This window comes from Oculina patagonica, chromosome 12 (genome assembly GCF_052425735.1).
Source record: "Oculina patagonica isolate OP01 chromosome 12, crgOcupat, whole genome shotgun sequence".
In the NCBI taxonomy this organism is placed as follows: domain Eukaryota; kingdom Metazoa; phylum Cnidaria; class Anthozoa; order Scleractinia; family Oculinidae; genus Oculina; species Oculina patagonica.
In genome coordinates, this window is record NC_135769.1 from 6,240,150 (window position 1) to 6,266,180 (window position 26,031).

A 26,031-nucleotide genomic window follows, 5' to 3' on the forward strand; every position below is an offset into this window, starting at 1 on the left:
TTTACAAAATGATTATCACTGCAATAGCCCAAGAAGTAATAAAACATGATATAACAACAAGAAAGCAGTTCTTTTACACTTTAGGAAAATCATTGGAAAAGATTATATTTTGCATGGTTATTACATTTGTGTTCACCATGAGAGCATAATTTGTAAAAACTATCACTTTTCCAAAGTTGAGGAGTTAATAATTGAGGTATGTTTACTATACACATAACTCGTCCAAAATTTGCCCTATCGCTGGAAGAGTATCCATAGCAAAGAAGCCTTGGCTGACTAAGTGTTGATCCAGCCTTTGTGCATCAGAACAAGTGTGCAATTAAGATTGTATGTAACATGCATTTAATAATTACTTAAGGCATATAAAGAAGATATGAGGTGAGGGGGGGGGGGTCATAACGTAAATATTGAATAAAGAAGGGGGGGTCACTTGCTACTTACATGGCCTGGAGGGGGGGCCTTACAGAAATTTTGACCTTTCCAACATAATTTTCCCTCCCCCCTCTCTACATAAATAATGACCGGTCCCTAATTGCAATAAGGTTGTCATAGAAAAAAAGGAAAAGGAAAAATTCAAATAGGAATTAATTAAGCGCATGCATGAAATATATTCGTGCAAATGGCCTCAAAAAGCCTCAAAATACAAATAAATCAATTTATATCGCAACAGCATAAAAAAATGGACTCGAAGTGTGCAGATAAAAACTCATGAATTTTCTGTAAATGCTACCAGTTACGAAACTACGCTAATTAATTCCTAATTACCTTTTTTCTTTTTCCTTTTTTCTATGACAACGTTATTGCAATTAGGTGTACGTAGCTAAAGTCAAGTTAGCTTTTGACGAGAAGGCGTAGGTAAGTACAAGAGTAATTTATAAAGCTTTGCATGTGACTTGGGAAACCATATGTCAACAACGATGCCGCGATGATTTTATTTACGTTTAGGAAAGCCCCTTTCCCTTCTGGAGTTCTGAGTTTCTATTTCTATTGTGGACTTAATTCGTCATACCTCCGACCCGTTTACCGGCACATGCTACCCTTTTCTAGACCAAAACTCTCTGATTTCTATACCCTATCCCAGACTAAAGTACTCATTAGGACATCAAGACGATCAAAATGTGTGTTTCGTGATCAAAATGTGTAATTCTTTTGACGAATGAAGCACTCTATCGCTCACAGGGGATCCGTTATTTGGAACGCCCTCTCACAACGACAAAACGGTAAAACTAGTAACTTTAAGTCGTTTTTTAACATAGTGAGAGGCAAGAACATTCTTAAAAATATGAACTTCGAGGCGTTATCCGCGCAGACTGTCATACTGAACGATGATGTTTTTAAATTTTATTGAATTTTTAAATTGTTGTTATAATAGTGAATTTTTTCTATCTTCTTAATATTTTTAGGATGTCTGTTTATATGTCGATGTCTTTTTATATGTCTTTTTAAATTTTTAATTTGTACGCGGCCCCACAAGCTTTTAGCTTTAAACTTTTTACCGTGGTTAAATAAAGTTGTTATTATTATTATTATTCATTACGAATTCAGTTAATCATTCATGCATGCCCAACGAAGCGGTAGATGTCCCAGGGGGACTAAGGGACTTAGCAACCGAATGCAGTTTTATCGATTACGAAAAACCGTTTTTTTTTTTCTCCGCGTAGATCAGATAATTACAGAGCGGCGCTTCAAAAAGCTTCGAAGCACTTTCGGTAGAACGAATGATCGTTATAGGTAGAAACAATGTTCTATGAAAGTTCGTATGATGCACCGTAAACATTTCTTTCAAGAAAGTTTCGTGTTAACACGCGTCGGCGAGACTTGTTTGCTAATTGATTGTCTATTGTTGCGTCACGGCAAGTAGGGAAAAATATTAATTATATCTCTGGTTATATTTGATGTAAATCGGCGATTCGAACGGTGAAATGATCTTAATAAATATAAACAATGTTCTACGAAAGTTTTTGTGATGCTTCGTGAAAATTAATTAAACTTTCTTGCGAGATAAATTTTCTGTCTTTCTCACGCGCAGCCGCAGGCGAGGCTTGTTTGTGAAATGAATAATTGTCGGCTCATTGTCTGTTGAAGCGTCACGCCGGTCACGGCAAGTAGCAAAAGGAATGATTTCTATTTGTTCTATTTGGCATAAATCGTTTATTCAAACGGTGAAATGATATCAATGAGTAAAATTCATGTTCTATGAAAGTTTATATGATGCACTGTGAACATTTATTAAGGTCGCGGGGGATACCTACAGCATGAATAAATTCATGTAGGGAAATTTTGCTTGACCTGCATCTTTTAAAACGCTTATTTCTCAGCTGTTATGGGTGCGATTAAGCTCAAATTTTACAGAGACATAAAGAAATGATGAAAGATTGTGAATGTCGTCTTTTATTTGGTAGATTAAATTTAACGGCGATGTTATAGCCTCGTGAGTGTCAAATTGGGAAAAACATGATTTTGTGGCAGAGTTTGCGGAACGAGTAGGAGACAGCACACTGGGATCTTGTCAAAAACTAATCAGTCAATACCTCTAGAGTGTCATAACAGAAGCGGATTTTTTAATTTAAAGTTTGCCAGCAAATTACGGCGGTTTAAGTGCGCAAATTTGAATTTAATGTCTTCTACCTCTTTCCAAAAGCGCTCTTTTAAAATTCCGCTTCTGTTATGACACACTACAGTATTCATAGTTTACCTATCTGCAGTGGCAAGTCATGAAGTTCTGTATCCGTGCTGTATTCTCTGCCACAAAATTGTCGGAAAAGTCAAAACTTTGAGATTTCCGAAGGTGTCCCGACCTAAATACGATCATTTTGCCAAGGAGAGATGTAATTATGGTAATTATATTCCACGCTTTTATGGTGAGAACAATGCGTTTTTAAATAGGACACGATTGTTTATGCCGAATATTTTTGTGATTACTTTGAGTTGCAGAAATATTCAAATTTAAATGAAACTAAGCTCAAAGACTTCCTACAATCTATATGAACGTATATCGCTAAGTGTTGTTTAAATTGGTTAAAATATCAAAGAAACAGGGATTTTTTACAAATCACGCGCACGCGCCCATATTTTTATCCAGTCATAAATACCTCGTAAAGTTGTCGATGTCAGTCGTTGTACTTCGTGCATACGCTTTAAATAAATGCATAATGATGAGCCTAAGGTGTCCCCCGCGACCTTAAAAGGTAAAAGTTTCGGTCTTTCAATCAACACGCGCCGACGAGACTTCACTTGACGCACGTGTGTTTATTCAAGAGATCAAAAAAACTTTCGCTCGCAGAAATATCGCAAGCACATTTAGCGCAACAATTTAATGTAAATCAGGAATGGTTTCTTTTACTATAAGGTTCTTTGCTGTTATAAAGACTATAAACACCTTCGTAAGCTTGTTGTAGTGGCGATTTACAGTGAAAATCATAAAACTGTGAACAGCTCTTGGATATGGAAATTGTTGCAGAAAACCATCGAATGATGAGTGATGAAGTCAAAAGTTTTTTTGGAACAGTTAATTCAAAAACTAGTTTCTCGAATTTTTCTTTCTAACTATAAGTTAAGTGTTCACGGTTTTCGTATTTTCACTGTAATTCTTGTGGGACGCGTCAGAGTTAATAACTCTGGACGCGTACGCTCCAAGTCCAAAGGGGAAAACAATTGTCGGCGCGTAAGGAATATTCACGTAAAGTAAAACCAAACTCTTTGTAGTATTCACACAAACGAACACACGATTTAACCAGAACCACCATAAGTTTTATTCAGATAAGCGAATACATGCTTTGAACATGAAAACTTTGCTAAGTTTTATTGTGACAAGTAAACACACGCTTTAAATATGATAACCGCGAGATCACGCTTAGAACATCGACAACAACATCGCTTTCAGCGCTTTTACTTTTACAGTTTTAGACAGGGCGAACCACGCTTTGAACATGGAAACTTCGATACGTTTTTATTATTAAGTCATACTAACTATGATTAAGTCAAGCGAACACACACTTTGAACATGAAAACTTCGACAAGTTTCCTTCAGACAAGCGAACGTACACACGCTTTGAACATAAACATTTCGATCAGTTTCCCTTAGATAAGCGAGCAAACGCTTCGAACTGAACATGAACCGATAAAGATTTTACTGTCAGAATATGTTTTGCTTTCAAAACCTGTTTTGACATCAATACAAACTTGGACTCGAACCTCATTTTCAGAGCCCGCTTTGAGACTCCCAAGGCGACTCCTGATTGGACGTGGGGGCTCATGAATATTAGATACCCGACCTGACTCGGGTCCTCTGAATTACACATTTTCATCGCCGCGATGAAAATACCATACCATAACCATACCCTTCACAGCGGCACATACCTATATGTAGCTCGGGGACGAAAGGCGTGAATAGGTATTTGTATCTACAGCATTCACTTAGATTCAAGATTAAGGAAACGTTTTCAAATTATGGTGTCGTAATTTTTCCCTGTAAAGACAGTAACGCACCGTAGAACTGTGAAAGTGCTCGCAACGTTTGTACGTTTGACATGTTTTGGGGTGACGGTGTGAAATAATCGTGGGCCTCTTTATCCACCTCTGCCCCCCCCCCCCCCCCTGCCACTTCCCCCCTCTCCCCCCTCACCTTAGGACCAACCTCCATCCCCTTCCTCCCTCTCTGGGGGTGATTGAAAGGGAGAGACTCTGGGAACGAGGTTGATCGAAATGGAGCAGCTTCACTTGGGCCGAGCACTCTACCAAGAAAGCATTAATATCACACCATTCTTTTTTTTCGACTATTTTGCTTGTTTACAAGCAAATAGGAGATTAGGAGTGATGTGGGCAAAATTTGGAACATTCTTGTCTACTCTCAAGGGACTTTTTTAATTTCTCAAGGGACTGTTTTAATTTCTCAAGGGAGTTCTTTCCGCTTAGTGGGCGATGAAAGGGTCTCTTATTATTATTGCGTCAACACTTTCGATCTCGTGTTAAAGACGTGACTTGTCACATATTCCGGTGTAGGTGATGAAAGGGTTTGTCATTAGTATTGCGTCAACACTTGCGGGTTCAAATTGCGGCCTCGTGAAAAAGCATTAAAAACGCTAACAAAATTACAGAATTCAGACTACTACAGAGAACCTTGAAAGAAACTTTGTTTAGAATTTATTTTTAGTTTGGATGAAGTCAAGAAATGTGTTGACAAGGGGCAGAGTATCGAAATTTTTCGCACCGTGCTGTACTGCACGGCAGAAATAATTATCCACATGTTCATGTTGAAAGCGAAGTTTTAATTTGAGCAGCCGGCTTTTGAAGTCAATTGTACACTAAATGGATTTACCGATCGTTCAAAAAATTACAGAGAACCTTGAAAGAAACTTTGTTTAGAATTTATTTTTAGTTCGGATGAAGTCAAGAAATGTGTTGACAAGCGGCAGAGTATCGAAATTTTTCGCACCGTGCTGTACTGCACGGCAGAAATAATTATCCACATGTTCATGTTGAAAGCGAAGTTTTAATTTGAGCAGCCGGCTTTTGAAGTCAATTGTACACTAAATGGATTTACCGATCGTTCAAAAAATTACAGAGAACCTTGGAAGAAACTTTGTTTAGAATTTATTTTTAGTTTGTATGAAGTCAAGAAATGTGTTGACAAGCGGCAGAGTATCGAAATTTTTCGCACCGTGCTGTACTGCACGGCAGAAATAATTATCCACATGTTCATGTTGAAAGCGAAGTTTTAATTTGAGCAGCCGGCTTTTGAAGTCAATTGTACACTAAATGGATTTACCGATCGTTCAAAAAATTACATCCAAGTTCAAAGCAATAACAGTACATTACCATTTCGTTCTCAAAAGACTTGAGAAGCCGCAATTGGTCCTTGTTTAACTCCGTGATTTGAATTCAAAACGCATTTGTAAGCACTATTACACCATATCTTCGCGGCGGTGAAAGGAAAGATAAATCCTTCATCAACAAGGTTTCAGCACTCTGTACTCCATGGTTTTCCGTTTTAAGGCCACTTTAAAATTCTATAGTGTTTCTCCTTTCCGTTTTAAGTCCCAAATATGTTTTTTTTTCTTGTTCAGAATCAAAACAAGGCCTTGGAAGTTTGTAAATACGATTTCCTTGTACGATTTCAATGCACGGAATAATACGAAAAACCTTCTTCTAGGACCCCAAGAGTTCTCTAAAAATATGCGCAGAAAACAGATTTTGATTGGTTTATTTGCCGTTATTATCTATAGAACAATAGAAGAACCAAAAAAACTCCAGGGAGGGTGGTAAAGGGCATATCCGCTGTAGGTGATGAAAGGGTCTCTCATCAGTATTGCTTCAAAATTATCCACATGTTCATGTTGAAAGCGAAGTTTTAATTTTAGCAGCCAGCTTGAAGTCAATTGTACACTAAATGGATTTACCGATCGTTCAAAAAATTACATCCAAGTTCAAAGCAATAACAGTACATTACCATTTCGTTTTTAAAAGATTTGAATTCAAAACGCATTTGTAAGCACCATTACAGCATGGCGGCGGTGGAAGGAAAGATAAATTAATCCTTCATCAACAATGTTTTAGCACTCTGTAGTCCATGGTTTTCCGTTTTAAGGCCACTTTAAAATTCTATATTTCTCCTTATCGTTTTAAGTCCCAAAGATGGTATTTTTCTTGTTGGTTTTCAAAGCCTGGTGAGACCGGCACAAGCAATTTGGGGGTGGTTTCCAATGTTTGGGTCAACATAACACTGGGGAGCTGGTGTTAAAGACGTGACTTGTCACATATGCTGTAGGTGATGAAAGGGGCTCTCATTAGTATTGCGTAAACACTTTCGGGTTCAAATTGCGGCGTTATGGATTGAAGATAACTGTAATTTTTGCATACGCAAGCCAAATTGGTCATAAACTGTCTAAAAACGTTTTGTTCTTTGTATTAAAAGGAAAGTTCTTGGAGAGTGCGTTTTATCCATTAGTACAAAGTTATCAGTACAAAGATACGCACGTTAATGCTTTAGTTTGGCAAGAGTGAAGTTAATGAAATAACATAAACGGATACAAATTCCAGTGGTTTTTAACTGTTGCGGAGTGGAGTGGTTTTCAACGGTTTACGAAGTTTAAAGGAGCAATAGAGCTCTATCTACTGCTCAATAAATTTGTTTTCAATAGCACTGAACTTGACAATTGTCATAAACTTTTCTTCACCGTTGGAAGAATTCACTCTGGAAAAGAGACAGATGTTCAGTGGAGCAAGAGAGTTACCCAGGGGCGGATCCAGGATTTTTCAAAGGGGGGTGGCTGTTTACCAATATTTTTGTCTACTATATTGTTTAAGCCCCAATTTGTTTATGAAGGAGGGGGTTTCAGGCTTTTAGGCAGTTTTTTGAAAATGGGAGCGCAAATTATTTTGGGTCTGAGGACCATATTTCATGGAGCCATAGGCTACATCCCCCTAGGGGGGTCTGGGGGCATGCCCCCCGCAGAAAATTTTGAAAAGTTGAAGCCTCTTAGACGTGATTTCCGCGATTCTGAGCAGCTTTATACAGCTGTCAATTAAGTTATTAAAACACTGTTTTTCCTTGATAATTTGGCAAAATATTCTTTCCTCAACTTACCTTGAGTTATATTTCGGAGAAAAAGTATAGTTTTCAGTTATGAAATGAACCACGAACTTACAGGAAAGAACAGATATGCGTTGTTTTGCTCACCCACGTGCGTAGAAATGTTTAGCTCTTGGCAAAGTGGCCTTGGGACAACTTTGGCGACTTTGCTTGCTTGTGAAATCGTTGCGATCCGAAAAAATGGTAAGAAAACTCGCTAAAAAAAGACGTAAATGAAGACGAAAATCATTCTAGCAAGGCTAAAACAATTCTTGAAAGCTAAAAGGAATCTATTTTTTCAAAATTATACACACATGTTTTGATACATTAAGCCAGAAGTTCGAAAAACAGGCTGTCGAAAATCTCCTATTATGGAAAAATGGCCGTCCTTAACTTTGAACGGCCACCTGACTATGAGAGGTGGATGGACATTGTCCTTATTTTCTTATTCTTATTTTCATTTTTCTGGTGGATCAAGGGGGGTGGCTAGCCACCCAATCCACCCCCCCTGGATCCGCCCCTGTTACCTTGAGTGCTAGTGTCATGTGGTACAGATGTTTTTTCGATAAAGTTATCGCTACATGGTTTCGCTTTTAGTCTTTGAAGTATTTCCGCACTGCGGTTGGTAAGCGAGTGGGGAAACATCAACGCAGTTGCAGTATCTGGCAATTCTCATTTATGCTCGTGATTTTTGCCATCAGCAACTGGTTAACTCATTTGCCATCGTTTGCCAAAACGTACAATTTTTAAAGTGCTACGCTTTTCCTTCTTTTTTTTCTCTCACTTCTGTTATGTTCAATTTTTTTTAACACGTGTTTTCTTTTGTTCTGCCGTGTTTATTTATAGCCGTTTACGCTATTCCGTTGTCTTAGTTGTTATCAATGCTGACACACCCCTTGACACACCAGTTGAGATAAAATTCTCCCGTTATATGCTAAGCTGCGCTAAAGAAGTTTTTTTTTTCTTTTTAGAGAGATAAGCTACCACTTTATTCCAATTCTACGGTATGATACATTCTATGAATTTTTGGTATGGCAGTTTTAGTATTTAATCCTGAATTTCCTACTGTGCGATTAAGTAAGTCGCTAACAGGCTCGTTAGTATGTTTTCGTGAGCGATGCTTTTGAATTTACACAATGGACGCACAGCAAGATAAAACGAATTTCCGGTAATTGTTTGAGTACATAGGTGGTGGAAAACACGGATCCTGCTTCCCAAAATCCGTAACCGGGTTTACATTACGTTTTTGACGTAGGGTATAAGCAAGCCCGACAGTTTATAAATTTCAGTTAGAAACTAAACAGATGAAGTCTTCTTTTTAAGTTATCACCCAAAATTTTATTCTTTCTTATAATTTGTAACAGATTTTTGGTCTAATTAGACCGTAAATCGCCAAAATTATTTTAATTCGCGTTACTTCCGTTCTCCTCCAAATTTGGTATACAGGAAGTGAATTTTATCCGCCAATTACCTAGTGATTCCGGCCAAGAAACTTTAATGTGCCTTACATGACGATTTTTGCAGAAGTTATTCCTTCAGCAATATGGCGGTCTCGGTCTAACGAGCTTTAATAGGGTTTAAAAGCTCGTTAAGATGGTCTTTGAGAAGGAATTATGATCTGAAACGTTTTTCGAGTGTCAGAGAAAGTTACTTGGAGATTTGGGTCTATATTCGAAGCTAGAAATTGAGGTAAATTATCTTTCTTGTTGCTTAGCACGTGTTTCGGTCTGTTGCGTATGCTGTTGAATAACTTGTGTGTGTTTTTTACATCCCATCGTCCCGGGCAGCTGAAAATTTGAACACGATATTATTCATAGAACGCCCCTCAAACTGCTCAAGGCTGCTTAATCGGCAGAGAAAACGGAACAATCGATACTCACCAAGAACTATGTCGGTCAAGCTGGTTATCCTATACGTAGTTATTCCATAATGCATTAGTCAATTGAAACCCCGGCCCCCCGACCCCCGGGACTTAGCGGGGATTTAACGCGTCCAAAGCCGGGATTTAACGCACTTTTAACGGCGCGTTGGCCCCGGTGGGCGGTGGTTTTAACAAAATGTCAGTAGACCGGGGCCATGGAGCGGTGATTTAACAGCACGCGATCACTTAAAGCGGGGACGGCAGCCGGGATTTAACATAAAGGACTAAATGTTTTTCTCAAAATGTTCGTTCTGAGGAATCCCTTCTGAAAAGTCTCCACGCTTCTTCCTTGATATTTAAAGCCTTTCGCGACGCCTGGGTTTGTATTTAATATGTTCACACGAACTACTAAAAATAGACTCGTTGTACTTGAAATCTGCCATCTTTGTACACTATCGTCCCCAAGAAAGTAGTTTCTGTTTCTGAGATTTCAGCCGTGAATCATATCATAGGGAGAAAGCTGTTTACCTTTAGAAGAAATTCTTCTATTTTGTCACTTCTTGTGTCCGTCGTCAATAAATCGTTTCCAAAGGATAGGCTTATTGCTACTTGTCTGAGTATTTCGTTTTCTATTTTGGCCGTGAAGATGACAGCGGAAACTGCGGCGATTGTCGTGCCCATGGCTGTTTGATGTGCTTAAAGATAATCTTTTCCATTGAATTGGAACGAGCTTTCTTGAAAGATCACACTGAGCAACTCTCTTAACGAGTACGGCAGGGCCGTAGCTAGCCAGAGGCAAGACGAGGCACTTACCTCGTCTAGATTTTAACCCAAATTTAATAACAAATTTTTAGGCGGTGACAGACACCTATATGTTGTGGCCCGTGGACGGGCAATGTTACGATTACTCCAACCGAGTAGCACTGGGAACTAGGCACTTTGTTGTTTACTCAGTTTCGGTACGCCATCTTTGATTGTCATGAGTGAATCAACTTTAAGAGCATCCATCGGCAAAACGCGTTTGATTTCTAACGTACAGTTAAACAGAGTTTTGGGTTCAGGGGAGAATGATGTACTGGATAATTGTGAGCTCGCTTAAAGAACTTTTCTACCGTTATACGTGTATTCGAAGTCGGCATACGTGATGGCAGACTAAGTTGACTGATGTTGAATTTGACGAGTGAAGGCCGGTTAGTGTCATAACTTTTGAAACCTTTCCAAAAGGGAGACCGATGGCAGCAGTATCTTGATTAGATTGCAAAGGTGAGCTATCTGAAATCTTTGTTTGCTTTGACGTGCATTGTTGTCGATAGTATTTAAGTTTAAGTTTATTTTCTTTTCTTTTCCCTTCGCGACTCGCCATCTTCATTTTACTGCTTTTGATAATATTTATTCGGGTATTTATCTCAAGCCATTAAAAACAAAACAGTGACGGTATCCGTATTCCTATTTGTACGAGAAGCCAGAATTAAGAAAGAACTTCTACCCTATTGCTGATTTAGCTGATCTAAAATGTTTTGTTTGATAAGTTGCATAAATGCATGGAAGTGATTCTAGTAAGCGGTGTTGACTTCATTACATTTCAGACCATTTCAATACGGAAATGTCACACAATCTTCAGTATCGACTACAGGTGTGGAAATCAATCCTGGGCCTTTCTGTTGCTAAATGACGAAGTTCATAATGATTTAATGTATTTATCTTATCATACTGTAGGTTTGTAATGTATTGGAGGTTCGTTTTGTAGTCAAGGCAAATAAAAATTAAAATGAATAAGAAAAATGCAATTTCTGGGATCATTGTAAAGCGTCACCGCCTGTGCATGCATGTATGCGTGCCGGTTATTTTGTTGGGGAAATGATCCCAAGTTAAAAAAGATTTATTTCTCTCAAGAAATACCTTAAGAAAAATCTTGAAGAAAGAGTTTCAGGGCTTCTAGATTTCAAAATTTTCTGAAGGGCATGCCCCCAGTTCCCCCTAGCAAGATCTTGCCTCTTCTATGGCAAATGCCCTGTACGGGAGGGTTTCCTTGATGAAATTCTCCGTATGCTTCGCATACAGTGTTAATGAGAAAAGGAAAGCTTTTTTTAGGCTGTTTGGGCATGGCACTGTAATCTTCTCAATGAAGTTATTAAAGTCTGTCGCACGAAGCTTGTCGCTGTGCTATCGGCTTAAGTAGATGGTCAACAAAAGCTGAAATACGTTCTGTAGGGCAATCACACCCCGATATTATGGGTCTTCCGGCAGGCGTGTTCATAATGGCTAATTATGGGTTTTAAATTTGACAACTTTGTGTCTCTGACCACGAAAAACAATTTTTTTTATAAGTTTTTGGCGGAAACAAACTACATCAGGTTTCTTTCCGACCTCGTAACTATACATGGACAGTAAATGAAAGAAATAGATATTTCAACTTCGGCCACGAAATCAAGATTTTTGTCCGTTTTTTTTTCCTGAAAGTCGATTCGGATGCCCCCGCTATGCGGGGTTTTTAACAGACGTCTAGGCCCCTAGGTTGGGGAAATAAGCCGGGTTTTAACACTTGGTAAATGTTAAATTCCCCGGTAAGTCCCGGGGGTCGGGGGGCCGGGGTTTCAATTGACTGATGCATAAAACGCTGGTTATAGATAGCCACACATTAGCTTTGGGCAGAGCGCGCTGTTCAACTGACTCAAAATCGTTCACATGCTCAATTTACATACAGAAAAGAAAGAGACCTGTTTTGCCTCTTCAGTGACAGCAGAATAACCGACGGAAACAATAGAAATAAAGTCAACAATTACTTTTTATTGTTTACAAATACAAGTTAGTCAGTTATTAAATTCTCGTTTATGGTTCATTTTCCCCAGGTACCATCGATATTTTGTAAAATCCCAGCAAGTTTTCTCCAAGGAAAACCGTCCCAGCAAGCGAACAGTCTCATTCCTAAATTTGCCAGCCAGCTCAAGTTCAGGTTGCAGAGCGGAAATTTTGTGGAGCGGTTTCGTTGGGTTCTTCTGCGTATGAATAGATAAAATTCCAAATGGTACAAAATGAAAGGGGCTCTCATTAGTATTGCATAAACACTTTCGGGTTCAAATTGCGGCGTTATGGATTGAAGATATATGATATGATATGGATATGTGAGATAGCTCATCTCACAACAGCTCACCTTGAGCAGGGTTTGACTTGGATAAATTACCTTAATAGAAACCCCTTGTTCTTGTGATTCCATTAGAAATTTCTCAGTACAAACTTATTAACTTCAGGAACTTTCATTTCCCTTTTAACAGCTTTCTTAACTTACTTCGGCTTTATGCGTTTCTTTATCTCGAACCTATGCCCCACTTCACCCTAACCCCCCCCCCCCCCCAAATAATCATTATTCGACGCCTTCTTTACCTTAAATTGGCGTATTTTTAATTGAAATGGTTCTTTGTTTTGGTAGCTGTTGTTGCCACTTTTTAAAATGTTTCACACTTCTGCGTTTTACAAAATTCACACATACTGCCTTTTAAGAAAATACGTCAATGCGCATTTTATAATGTTCCTCCCATCAACCGTACCGTTCCACCGTTCCGCCGTTCCACCGTTCCTACATTCCTAATAATAAACTAACCAGAATATCCAGGACAACACAAATTTACATATTTCAACACTTGCACTCCTAAACAAAGTGAAAAGCCTAATTCACCCTTTAAAAAGAACTACTCCATACCACAATTGACTGCCAACAGATAAACCATAGCAAAATAGTCGTAGTCTCACAGAGACCTTTGATTTTGGTGGTGGTGGGGGTAGGGGGTTGGTACATTTAATTAAAACATAATGATCTCTCTGGTATAAGGAGCACACTTGAATAATAAATCTGAGAATTTTTGAGATACATGCAGCAAGACTACATCTTAAAATTAAGGTGAGTCCAAAACGTTTTTAGCCCTGCAATGAAAATAAAGCAGCCCACCACTGGAGCAAGTTTGCTTAGCGCAGATCATATGCAAGTCACTGCTTTTGGGTACATTAATAGTGAAAATTCCAATATTATCCATGCAGAACTTTAACTTTCTTCTTTACAATAATTTTTAAACAGCTGATCACGATGCAATTAACATTACTGCACCTAGCCACCTTTCTACGTACACTGCTTTTCTGCTTGCCGCTAACAAGTTCCACCAAGCAAAGCTCCAAGCCACACATTATATTCATTGTAGCTGATGATTTGGTAAGAATAGTATATAACTGGATTTATGAAAACGTGGTCAACGAAAAGTGACCCGAGTGTTTTTGACCACGTACATTATACTGCGATATGGCGTAAAAACACGCAGAGAAAGGGGGAAAAAATGAACTACAGTGTGAAAGGTAGAAAAGAGAGAGGAGGAGAGAAAAAAAGACTGACATTAACTTTAGTTTTTATATTGTTTCTGGCAAAGAAAAAAACGCGTTTACATCGATTTGCGCTTAAAACGGTGAAAATTTCAATTAACCTGGTTTTCATGAATGAATGAATGAATTTTATTATCGTGTCTAAAAAAAGTGTTTAGCTGAGGGGAAAAGTCCCCTCTACTAATTGTCGACACCTGACTAAGAAAAAAATTTAAAAAACTTAAACCTATCATTGTACAACTATAATACAATTAATAATTTTAAGTTAAAATAAGTTAAAAAAGAAGCTATTTACATAATAAAAACGGGTAAAAAAGAAAATCTATTTATTTGATAAAAAAACCGGCCAGTCATATATAAAAGATGCAGATTATGGGTTTGTCTGGATTACTGTGCCCTTGGCTATTGAGACACTTTACCCTCATGGCATGAGCTAATTAAATTGTTGGCCAGATCAACCTGCAGAGAATGTTTGGGTGTGTGCCCTACAAAAGGCAGGGGGTACAAAGCCAGAGTAGGTTTTGATACCTTATTTCAGGCCAGACCACACTTCTCAAGATAAGAGTGCACAAACTATACCCATTACAGCAAGGCGCCCAAAAGTGTGACCACTTTTAATTTATTCACATTCTTCCGTGCAGATTAAATCCAATCAGAAGTCAACTGGGAGCTGTCCTTGGCTTCTGATTGGATGGTGGTTGCACGAAAGAATGTGAATTAATTAAAGGTGGTCACACTTTTGGGCGCCTTGCTGTAAATCATAAGAGCACAATGGTCAAAATCTACTGATACCCAAATGCTGAAAAATCAAACTGAATGGACAAACCCTGTACCAGCATGTATATTTACTGTGAACACATACATTTGTAATCTAATAAATAATAATGAATTTGTAATCTAATTTAGGTGCAATTGATAAAGCATCAGAGTATATATCTCCAACTAATACAAGATGGTAATAATAATAATGATGATGATGATAATTATAATAATAATTATAAAAAATTGTTCTGTGGTCACTATTCAGGGCTGGGATGACGTGAGTTTCCATGGGTCAAATCAGATTCCCACACCAAACATTGACAAACTTGCAAACGATGGCGTCATCCTCAACAACTACTATGTATCACCCATATGCACACCTACCCGGAGTGCGATAATGACTGGCCGGCACCCAATCCACACAGGTTTGTGCTTATACAATAATCTTTGTGCAGTGGCCTTATGGGCACACAGCGGTCAAACGCAGCGCGCGTGCGCAGTTCATATGTAATTGCCGCGAAAATTTTCCATACAAAGTCTTAAATTTTCCGTAAACTTTTGCTTTAAAGCCAAAAGTTAACGCCGTCCCTGGAAAGTTAAGGTTTATACGCCGCTTATGGATTGGAAATTTGATAATTCATCTTCACTGAGTGTCCCAGCTTGAACTGTTTTTTCACCGTACTATTTCTTTAACATTTTCTTACAAAAGTTTGCCCACTTGCAAGTCGAAAGTTCGAGGCGGCAAAGACCGGATGTGACGTCAATTTTTGCGTTTGACCGCTGTGAACCTTATGGGTTAGTGTACTGGACTCTGGATCGAATCATGTGGGTTCAAGCCCTGGTCGGGACACTGTGTTGTGTTTTTTGGCAAGACACTTTACTCTTATAGTGCCTCTCTTTACCCAGGTGTATGAATGGGTAACTGGGGGTAACCCTGCTAGCATTCCATCCAGGAGGGAGTAGAAATACTCCTAGTGCCTTCATACTACAGAAACTGGGATAAACTCCAGTCTGATGGGAATTTACCAACATATTATTAAATATTAAATTACCAACATATATCCATGTTACTGACCTGTATTTAAGCAAAGTAGGTGTCTACTAGTTAGGTCCGACAAAACTTGGAGACAGCATTTTATTAAGTCTCTTAGTCAAGCATCTTTTAATAACCTTTTTATCTTTTATGATCATCGACAAATCCTCAGTTAAATAATTACTGTCATTACTAAGTAATTTTCTTCTTCATTAACACCCCCGTCTACTGTAGGTATGCAGAATGGTGTAATTTTTCAAGCACAACCTTATGGGCTGGGATTAAATGAGACCCTAATGCCACAGTACTTGAAAGAGCTTGGATATGAAACTCATGGTGTTGGCAAGGTATGGGAACTTTCTTGCTGGGTGAAGAAACATTTGTTTTTAAGTCTTTCCAAAAAGGGTAGGTTGGTCATTGGCAATTCTTATTTTTTTAAGAGGTGGTTAGACGAGGAAATTATTAGATTGTAATTGACATGATCAAACACAGGCAAATAAGAGTTGCCTAATGAAGGATATAACAGAATTGATTTATAATGCCCCCCCCCCCCCCCAAAAAAAAAAAGACCCTTGAACTGTGTTCATTGACACAGTGATGGGTATCGAATGATATATTTTCTGCAAGCCCAAGACATTTTTAATCTTGCAAAAGAAATCAAGACTCCGAGAAGGCGTCAAAGAAAAATTCGAGATGACGAGACCCCTGAAATTTGGCTAAAATTTTGCAAGACACGCATTTTTTGAAGGACCATTCACCACCCCTACAGTGCACAGAGCAGAGATTTTAAATAAATCTGGAAGCCAGGTAAAATACCCAGCTTTTGGTGATTAACATTAAGGCTGAGAAATGGAAAAATCGGCAAGGTTTTGAAGACCTTTCCTTGACTCACACCCACCTACGGTATAGCAAAGAAATTTCCACTGTTTCAAATCTTAGCTACTTTTATACATGTACTTTGATCCAGCAGTGAGAATTATTTTAAAATGGTTGTACTTGACCTTGAAATGAGGTCGTTTCTTACCTAGTCTCCCTCGCAGCCGTTTTTAGTGTCGTCACGCAACGATCCTTCCCACAACGGTTTGTGGGGAGGATCGTTGCGTGACGACACTAAAAACAGCTGCGAGGGAGAAGACTACTTCTTACCTCATTCCAAACAAATGAGATAAACCCATTGTAATTAGAGGGTTAAGAGTAATTACTTGTTGCACATTTTTTATTTTAGTGGCATCTAGGTTTCTTCAAGTTTGCCTACACTCCTACCAAGCGGGGATTTGACTCATTCTATGGTTACTGGGGCGGCATAGAAGACTATTGGGACCACTCATGTGATATTCGTGGTCAGGGGTGGGGACTGGATTTACATAATAACACTGAGGTAATATATATTACACATGGATAGATACTTCTTTTATAAATACTTTTCATGGTCAGTTATTTGTTTCCTCTTTCCAGTGACAGCTGTCAGTGATCATCCTTTGTAGATGTATTGACTTTCCTGAAAAGAGTTTTTGTTTTGAACCAAAATACAGAACAATTTAACAAATTCCAGTTATCTACGGCCCAGCTCTCCCCTGGTATTTCATTGAGAATCATAGTACCTAATTTTCATAGTGCGAAAAAGAAAAACAGTACTTGTATCCAGGGACGGTGAAGCCAGTTGGGTGGGGAGGGGGGGGGAGGTGCTGGGGGGCTTTAGCCCCTCCAATATTTCCGAAAAAAGAAAGATGTACTAAGGGAAGGGTCTCTTAAGGCAACCCCCCCCCCCCACACACACACACACACACATACACACACACACACACACACACACTTAAAGTCACTAGTTAAAGACAGCTCTCAATTGGAAAAAAGTTCTGCCGTCCCTGGTATCCAGAGTGATATTTTGAGCATTCCGTTAAAAACGAGAAAAGAGGAATTCCCTTTTTGTCCGAACAGAAGAACCGGTTTCTCTATATAAATGGAAAGCGCTCAAGGTCTGATGAATATAAACCCACTAAGAAACTGTTTTGAACATTTAATGGACAAGGGCTTATATTCGAGATTGTACGGTATAGCAAGTTTTCATGTTTTTCCCGTTGTGCTTTTTTTTCTAGAATGACTTCACAGAATGGGGAATGTACAGTACAGAATTATTCACCACTGTGGCTGTCGAAATTATCCAGTCACATGATCCTTCCAAGCCACTATATCTGTACCTCCCTCATCAAGCAGTACACAGGGCTAACAGCATCCAGCCTCTTCAGGCCCCTAAAAAATTGATCAAAAAGTTTAAAAACATCGAAGACGAACGCAGACGAATCTATGCTGCAATGGTCACTGCCTTGGATGTTTCTGTAGGAAAGGTAAAAAGGAATTTTATCGGTTTAAATTCTTGGCCAATCACGGCAAGGAGCAGATTAATGTTAGGAACCAATCAGTATCGACGGACATTCAGCTGGTGCCAAGCGCGGGAAAGCTTGCAACTGATGCCAAGCGCGGGAAAAAAGCAACCGTTTCTCAACGAGGGGAAAAAGCAACCGCTGCTAAAAGCGGGAAAACATGCCACAGCTACCAAGCGCGGGAAAATGTGCAACTGCTGTCAAGCGCGGGAAAATGTGCAACTGCTGTCGAGCGCGGGAAAAAATGCAAATGCTGCCAAGCGAGCGAAAACGTGCAAGTGCGGGAAAACATGCAACCGCTGCCAAGCGCGGGAAAACAGCCAAGTCACGATTGTTTGATTGGCTGGGAAAGAGAAGACAAGGATAAGGTTACGTTTTAGCCAATCAAAAAGATCAGCGAGGGAAACTGAATGAAGTGCATGATTACATCTTACAGTGGATCGAAACTTATTATATGAACCGAAGAAATCACACTGACAAAGACCAAGGAAGTCAATGTCTGCTGAATAACCAATCCGAACTTAGCACAATATTTGTAACTGGCAAAAAGCGCGGGAAACGTTTTCTAAGCTTCTAATTCAGTTGACTGTCTGGTGTTGCGCTAGTGTTATGAAGCATCAGGAGTCGAGACATCACTTTTAAGTCCTGGCCAAACAGCACGTTTTCAACTGGCGTCTCTGTTTGGCCAGGAATTGCGTGCACTTGCGTTGACTTGCGCGCACTTTCGAGATCAAATTTGCACGTAAGTCAACGCAAGTTTTGCTGTTTACTTCAAGAACTGAATTATAGCGCGTGCAGTAGCATTGAAAATTCAAATGGCTATTTTTTCTCACAACTTGCGAGCACTTGCGAGGAATTTTGCCACTGTTTGCGTCCATTTGCGTTGCCGTTTGACCAGGGCTTTACTGATCTATGGAAAATATTTGTTTCTTCTCTTTCAAAAGGTAAGAGACGCTTTGATGGAGAAAGGCTTGTACAACAACTCTGTTATCGTCTTCACAACGGACAATGGTGGCCCAGCAGCAGGGTTTGATATGAACATGGCTTCGAATTTTCCTTTGCGTGGCGTCAAAGAGACTCTATGGGAAGGTGAAATATTATATTTTATATTAATGTTCTATATTTTTAGACTGAAACTAGACGGTATTGGTATAGGTTGTCTATTTTAACGTGATTCGCTATTGGGGAAGTGGTCATAACAAGTGTACTCGACGAGGACCCACATTGTGTAGGGGTCTTAAAATTTGAGTTGAGTCTTTCATATAAGTTGTGCATGAAGCTTGTATTGCCGGAGAAATGGCACAAGGAGGCTTGAATCTTTTTCTTAGTTTCTGCTCCCGATAGAGGGGGGGGGGGGGGGGGGGTATACAAACAAGACACCATCTTTTAAGGTGGGGAAAAGGGGGTATATGAAGAGTCCACCTGTCTTTTTGCAGAGTGGTGGGTCCTGTCTGAGTACAATAGTTTTGACCATTTCCCTTGGTGACAATTTTGCTGACTGAACTCGGGTATTTTAGTACACTGGGTCAAATACACGTACCACAGGGATTGTCGTTGTTGTTGCTGTTTTTTAACCTTAATCTACCATTACTCTTCAGCTACATTTCCCTTTGAAATGAAACGTCTTCAAACATTTCTTAAAAAAATGGTTTTCTAGATTGCCAAAATTTTGTTCACGTTTCGTAGTCATCTGCAGGCTGATAAGAAATAGCCGTATTCTCAAATGGTCGTGTTAACTTCCAGGAATGCCCTATCACTTTCAGTTTCGCAATTATTTATCAACACTTTGTCCCTTATATTGGTACGTTTTCTTGATTGCTCACAACATAAACAGGTGGTGTACGCGGAGCAGCCTTCGTTCACAGTCCCCTTCTGGCGTCAAAAGGCCGAGTAAGCATGGACCTTTTGCACGTGACCGACTGGCTTCCAACATTGTACTCGTTGGCGGGTGGAGATGCTAGCAAGCTTCGTAATGTGGACGGATATAACGTGTGGGACACACTGTCTAGTGGAAAGAGCTCGCCTCGACAGGAACTACTACACAACATTCACCCTAGTGGCGGGGAGGCCGCCATGCGGTATGGACAGTGGAAAATTCTTGTCAATGCCGGTAAGAACAACCGCCTGGATGCGATGTAGAAATTGACTTCCATCGAAAATTAAACACGCTATAGTTTACTTAATAGAGAGAAATTTCAAAAGGGGTGATAACGAGACGTATAAAAACAACACGGATAGTAAAGGCTGAGCCAAGCAAACGGGCGAGTATGTAGACAGACAGACAGACAGACAGACAGACAGACAGGCAGGCAGGCGGTCGGTCGGTCGGTCGGTCGTGCGGGCGGTCAGTCAGTCAGTCAGTCAGTCAGTCAGTCAGTCAGTCAGTCAGTTTGTCAATCAATCGATCAGTCAGTCATTCAATTTAAGAATCGTTGGATCTTAAAAGTTATATCGCCCCCTGTCCTATTTCTAGTATCTTTTCAACCTTATTAAAGAAAGAAAACATTTTATTTTCCAGGCAAAGCATGGAATGGATGGTACCCGCCACCGGGATACGAAGAATCAAACGCGGTAGTCAAGTGTGGCCAACCACCCAGTAACCCGCCTGAGTGCACCAAGTCCGACGGGCCTTGCTTGTTCGATATTGAAAATGATCCCTGCGAGTACGTGAACCTGGCGAGCCAGCACGAGGACATAGTTCAGAAGCTGTTAACAAAGCTGGAGGGGTACAGGACCTCGAGTGTTCCCCCTAGGAACAAACCCATAGACCCCAGGGCTAATCCAAAATACCACGGGGGAGCGTGGGTAGCTTGGCAAGATCTCCCCTAGTTGCATGTGCAACCTACACAGAACTTGAAAGTGAATTTTTATCTTTGTTACGAGTCTCTCGATTTTATTCATCTACCTAGTGTATCTATCAGTGTTAGAGCTGTCTTTCAGCTCAATATACTGAGAATAGAATTGTTCAACTCCGAATTTGTAGAAAAAAGTTGGGGAGGCTTTTTATTGAAGGAATTTTACGTTTAAGTAATGGTTAGGCAAATATTAAAAATGGGAATTTGGTAAGTAAAGTAAAATGTGAAAACTGTTTGTGCACATAAGCATAACGATAGAAGCGATAACGCGCTCTAAAGTCGTCAGATGAACCTCAAAGGTCTTTAAGGATATTACAGTCAAACTGGATGATCGTTTGATGGGAACTTTGCAATGTTGTTTTTACTAGGTTTTTTTGCCTTGCTAAAACGTGTTGACATTGTGTTTACAAGGGTTCTTCTAGCTGATTGGATAGTAGCCCCCACTGTGTAAATAGTTCACATCGGATCGAAAACACTGGTTCGTTTCTGAGGAAACGAAACAAAAATTCAGAATACACGAGTGTAGGTGTGTGTGCCCTTCAGAGCAAAATCACTTAGAACAAAATCGGGGAAAAACAGGACTTTTTATGTATTTGCCATGTTAGTGACACCAGCAGGGCGGACATGACGAATTCATTGAATAAAGCACATTTTCTCAGTTTCTGTTGGAAACTTTTTGGGACAACACTTGGGGTTCAAACTTTTTTTTTCTATGTTATTACACGGTGAAGTGATTCCTTTGTGAAAGGTGTAGAACTACAGTTCACATCCATTATCGTATATGCCCCAAGGTAAAAAATATGGCTTTTTTTGGTGGGATCGAGGAGGGGCATGCATGGGAGGTTTGTGGATATATACAGGCTATAGATTTTTCTTCCAATGATTTACAAACAACTAGCATAATTTGATTGACAAGTATTTTTACTACATTTCATAACTTTTATAATACACTCTTTACCCGATCGAGTTTCCATTTCAGTCGTTAATAAAACGACTATATTCACTACATACTAGTCACTAGCATCCACTAACAACCATAGGAACTTTATCGAACGTCCACAACGTCCTTCGTGCAAACTCTTTTGGCTACAACTGATTTCACTTCTTACATTTGACAGCTGTCCATCTTTGAACTTTTCTTTTTTTGTTATATTCACTTTTGTTTCACATTCTGTCTACATTCTAATTACATTATTTCATGGCTTCACCTCTTTCTTGAACGGGTTCTTGAACCACTTTTATTTACAGATTCTCAAAAATTCCCTTGACAGACCTTTTTTGCGTCGGTAACCTTATTTTCTATTGCCTGTCATTCATTTTTTCTACTTGCATGTTATTTTTTCTTGCAAACCACTGTAACAGTCTTTGACCGGTAAGCAAGTCTTTTTTTGTCCAACGAACAATCTTATCATTTTATCGTTATAACTTGATTATCTTTTGTTTCACATTCTATCCACATTTTATTGACATTATTTCATAGCTTTGCCTCTTTCTAGAACCACTTTTATTTACAGATTCTCACAAATTATCTTGAAAGTCTTTGTTTGCGTCAGCGACCTTATCTTCCACTTGCATGTTATTATTTTTCTTGCAAACCACTGTAACAGTCTGATCGGTAAGTCTTTTTTTGTCCAACTTACAGTCTTATCATTTTTCTTTCTTTTAAACATGTACTGAATTAATTTTTTTTTTTCGTAAAATTCATCTTAAAGATAAAAGCAAAAAGGGAATATCCCCAACCCCCCGTAGTGCTCCGAAGTAATCAAAACGGTGACAGCAGCGCGTCTACAACACGCACAAAAAATCTTTTTAGACTTCGGTATCGGCCAATGAAGCCGGTGTTAAGCTGTGCTTGTAGTATCTCGTTCTGAAAAATAAAATGATGAAAAAAGAACATATAAGTTTCATTAAATGGAATTATCGTAAACGTATAGCGTAACAAGCAAGGAATCAACAACCGAGATCGTTCATGGGGAGGTCTCGAGCTAAGTGGCCCAAACTTGCCGGAGCCTATCCCGGTTTCTTCCTTCTAGTACATCGCAGGGTACCCCCAGCATTATTTGCACATCAAGGTTGAGAGGGGCACTATGAGAGTAAAGTGTCTTGCCCAAGAACGCAACACAATTGACCCGGCCAGGGCTCGAACCCGGAACGCTCGATCCGGAGTCCAGCACACTAACGATTAGGCCACTGCGCCTCTCATGATCGTCCATGGGCGTTAACATATATAAAGGAATTCTTCGAAGAGGGCTTAAGAAGAAAAGGGTTGACTTTTTAACTAAATTTCAGTCAATGCTACGAAGGTTTAATATACCTTTGTGGAATTCCTGTGTAATTATGGCTATGCAGTGAAATTTTTGCAAGAAAACCAAGAAACAATTAGCTTATTTCTCATCTTACATGCCGTGGTTTTCGCCTACATGTGAACAAGTCTATTTTGTTTTCTGATTCCATTCTATCAGTGAACCGCCATGTTTTTTCGTGGAGCTAACATTGCCAAAACGTGATAAATAAACGATGATTGTTTGACAAACTACTTACTTCTTTCTTAAGCGCCTCGATAGTCCTGCAAGTTAAGAAAATATATTTATCAGTGTTAGCAATGAACTCTATTACAGTGGAACCCCGATATAACGATCCTCGAATAACGAATTCCCGAAAACGATGAATGTGTATGTCCTGGCAAAAGAAAATGATGGGACGGAACCCCGATAAAACGATTCCTCGAATAACGATTAATTTACTGCCCCCTGGCAATCGTATATCGGGGTTCCACTGTAATTCACTGTTATATATGGTTCATACAGAAGAGTAACTACGGACGGGCCTGGGGAAGAGAGGAATTTGTCGAGTATGTCAAATTAATGGTCTTCTCGATAAAGGACCCTTATAAGAAAGTCACTTAAACTCTTTTCTCGGAAGGCTTTAAAGCTATAATTTATGTATAAGAGAAGCAACAACGAAAAACTCTCAATCTAGAATTAGGACTATCCAAGACGGCGAACTGAACTGTGTGACAAATTGTACCCGTCGAAAGTTCGTTTGCGACTGAATTATATTCAGTTGTCTGTTTTACAAACCACATCAAAAGTTAACTTACTCTTTCATCTCAGCTTTCGTTTCCTTGTCAACCTAAAATAACATAAAAGAAATTAAGGGCTCTCGTTTCAAGCTCCTTAGGAATAACGTTCAGTTAAATTGGTGTTATATTCAAAGGTAATAAGATGGCTGTAAATTCTCATGTTTATCTATCAGCAAGTGACATTCGTAACATTTACCTGGATTATTTTGGCTCTCCTTTCGCTTTTTGCCTTGTAATTTCTGAGGCGTTGAGATAAAGTTTTGTTTTCTTTCTTGGTCTTTACCAGGCTGAAAAAACATCATTTTACAAATAATAGTATGCATATGATACTAAGATTCCATGACTGATAGCACAAGTTTGCCTTGCTATTACTGCGAGTCACTTCTTCTTTCTTTTTAAAAAAAATTTTTCAGCACACGAAATGCTTTTTTAACACATGTATATGTTTCTTTTAACCAAGAAAAATCTCACAATTTTATGTTGGAAAGTAGAAACCCTATGGAATCAATCATATTAATTTATATATATATACTTACTTTGTCGTTGCTTTCTTCAGGGAGGTCTTACATTCATCCACACAGGCCTTGTAATCATCGATCTAAAGATTAAATATATGAAATAAAATTTTCCTAATAATTTGCAAGTAACTCAAGAAACTATTTAAGATGAATGGATGTATTACTTTCTCAAGTACAGAACGCTCATTTACAAGTGATGAGTCAAGAATACAAACAAATACAAAAACAGTTGGATGCAGGGGACCACGCAACGAAGAAAACTGCGCTCCGCTGCCGGATGTCTGTTAAGAATGCTCGTACCAGACGTCACTCTAGTGCACCATTGCTTAATTATTATTATATAATCTTGTCACCGAACTTAATAGCCGATGTAAACATAACCCACACGACCAACATAGAGCCGTATCCATAAGTACGCCGAAGAAGACAGCCAGGAAAATGGCCAAACGCCCCCGCCGACCAGCCGCATCAATTTGGTTATACAAACAAAGTTACCTCGCTTTCCAAAATTGCCTTCTGCTCCTCGTGCTCACTGTGCAAATGATAAACGAGTATACTTAGTATCTTTCATCACTGACAAAGAAAGGAGAGTGAAGAACAAACACAGGAAAATTACATTTCCAATTTACTTAGGTGGTGAAATTTTAACTTACAATGCCATCGCAAAATTGATGTCTTGCAGCTTCTTTTCCTCTGACTTCAGATCATCAACTTTTAGCTGAAGCTTAGCAACTTCATAATGAAGATGGACATTTTCATTTTCGAGTTCGCAAGCTTTATTTTGAGCTTCTTCAAGTTGTCTGTGAAAACAAACAAAATGTCGTATTAGAATCCAAAGTATAAAATTTAATCCAATAAATAATCGAAGTTAAGTCTTTATTTGGATAAGCGAGCCCGAGATCAAGCTAAAATTTAAGCTCAGCGGTTTATAAGATGACGTATGTGACGTCATAACCAGTAAAGCCTCGATCTCCTGTAATCAGTGCTTTATGATCTGTGTCTTACGAACTGAAACGTTGCTGGTCCATATGCTAGAAAACTTCACCAATTTATCCTTTTTAATCCAAAGAGGTATAAACTGAATAGCATACTAAGGAATAGTAAAGGTTGGGCTGTTGATATGGCATCGAATATTAAATACAGTCTCGTACCCAGTCGTTACTCGTTTTTTCGCTACGCTCGAAGAGGTTGATGGGAAGGAGACAGAAAAAGTAACTTGAAGTTTATCCTTCCCCTGATGCATTGCGCGCCGCTCATATTGCGAGAGAAGCGACTGGGTACGAGTCTGTATTACATATGTGATTTTCAGACACTGAGAAAGATTCAATTCATATCAATAGATAGATTTACGGGAATGAAGGCTTACCTCGTCTGCTTTTCATTCTTACTTCTCTCTTCCTAAATTACCAAATAAGCAACAAGATATTGTCAGCTTCTATGTTCGTCAAATAGCGAAAGGAATTTATTTTACTGTACTTCTCAAACTCATTAATAACTCATCAAGTTATAACAAAGAAAATCATAACCGTGAAGGAGGTTTGGATACCCGATCTTTATTAGCATAGATTTTTATGATTCTCACTCGAGACAGTGTTTCATCGGCT

The 26,031-nt window shown here is 39.1% G+C and overlaps 2 protein-coding genes across 6 annotated transcripts in view; one reads left to right on the top strand and one right to left on the bottom strand.

Moving 5' to 3' along the window:
- Positions 1–678: 678 nt before the first annotated feature.
- On the top strand, positions 679–21,486 carry LOC144631784 (arylsulfatase B-like). 4 transcript variants are annotated; one of them, XM_078490341.1, is made up of 9 exons: positions 679–855; positions 13,501–13,632; positions 14,824–14,983; positions 15,826–15,938; positions 16,817–16,969; positions 17,688–17,936; positions 18,917–19,061; positions 19,807–20,082; positions 20,491–21,486. In XM_078490341.1, exons 2-9 carry the CDS (start codon positions 13,510–13,512, stop codon positions 20,799–20,801), a joined length of 1,530 nt encoding a protein of 509 aa, XP_078346467.1. In that variant the 5' UTR covers positions 679–855; positions 13,501–13,509; the 3' UTR covers positions 20,802–21,486. The 4 variants fall into 4 exon arrangements, with proteins under 4 accessions (XP_078346467.1, XP_078346465.1, XP_078346466.1 ...); XM_078490339.1 differs by lacking the exon at positions 679–855 and adding an exon at positions 8,333–12,456; XM_078490340.1 differs by lacking the exon at positions 679–855 and adding an exon at positions 8,333–9,259.
- A 1,070-nt stretch (positions 21,487–22,556) lies between these two features.
- Positions 22,557–26,031, bottom strand: part of LOC144631819 (uncharacterized) — an 8,870-nt gene continuing 5,395 nt past the window's right edge. For both annotated transcript variants that reach the window (XM_078490389.1, XM_078490390.1), the window contains exons 10-17: positions 25,794–25,825; positions 25,081–25,227; positions 24,923–24,959; positions 24,446–24,507; positions 24,106–24,196; positions 23,928–23,959; positions 23,369–23,393; positions 22,557–22,694 (exon numbers count right to left, since the gene is read on the bottom strand). In XM_078490389.1, coding sequence (XP_078346515.1) covers positions 22,590–22,694; positions 23,369–23,393; positions 23,928–23,959; positions 24,106–24,196; positions 24,446–24,507; positions 24,923–24,959; positions 25,081–25,227; positions 25,794–25,825 — 531 coding nt within the window. In that variant the 3' untranslated portion in view covers positions 22,557–22,589. The remainder of the gene's footprint in view (positions 22,695–23,368; positions 23,394–23,927; positions 23,960–24,105; positions 24,197–24,445; positions 24,508–24,922; positions 24,960–25,080; positions 25,228–25,793; positions 25,826–26,031) is intronic.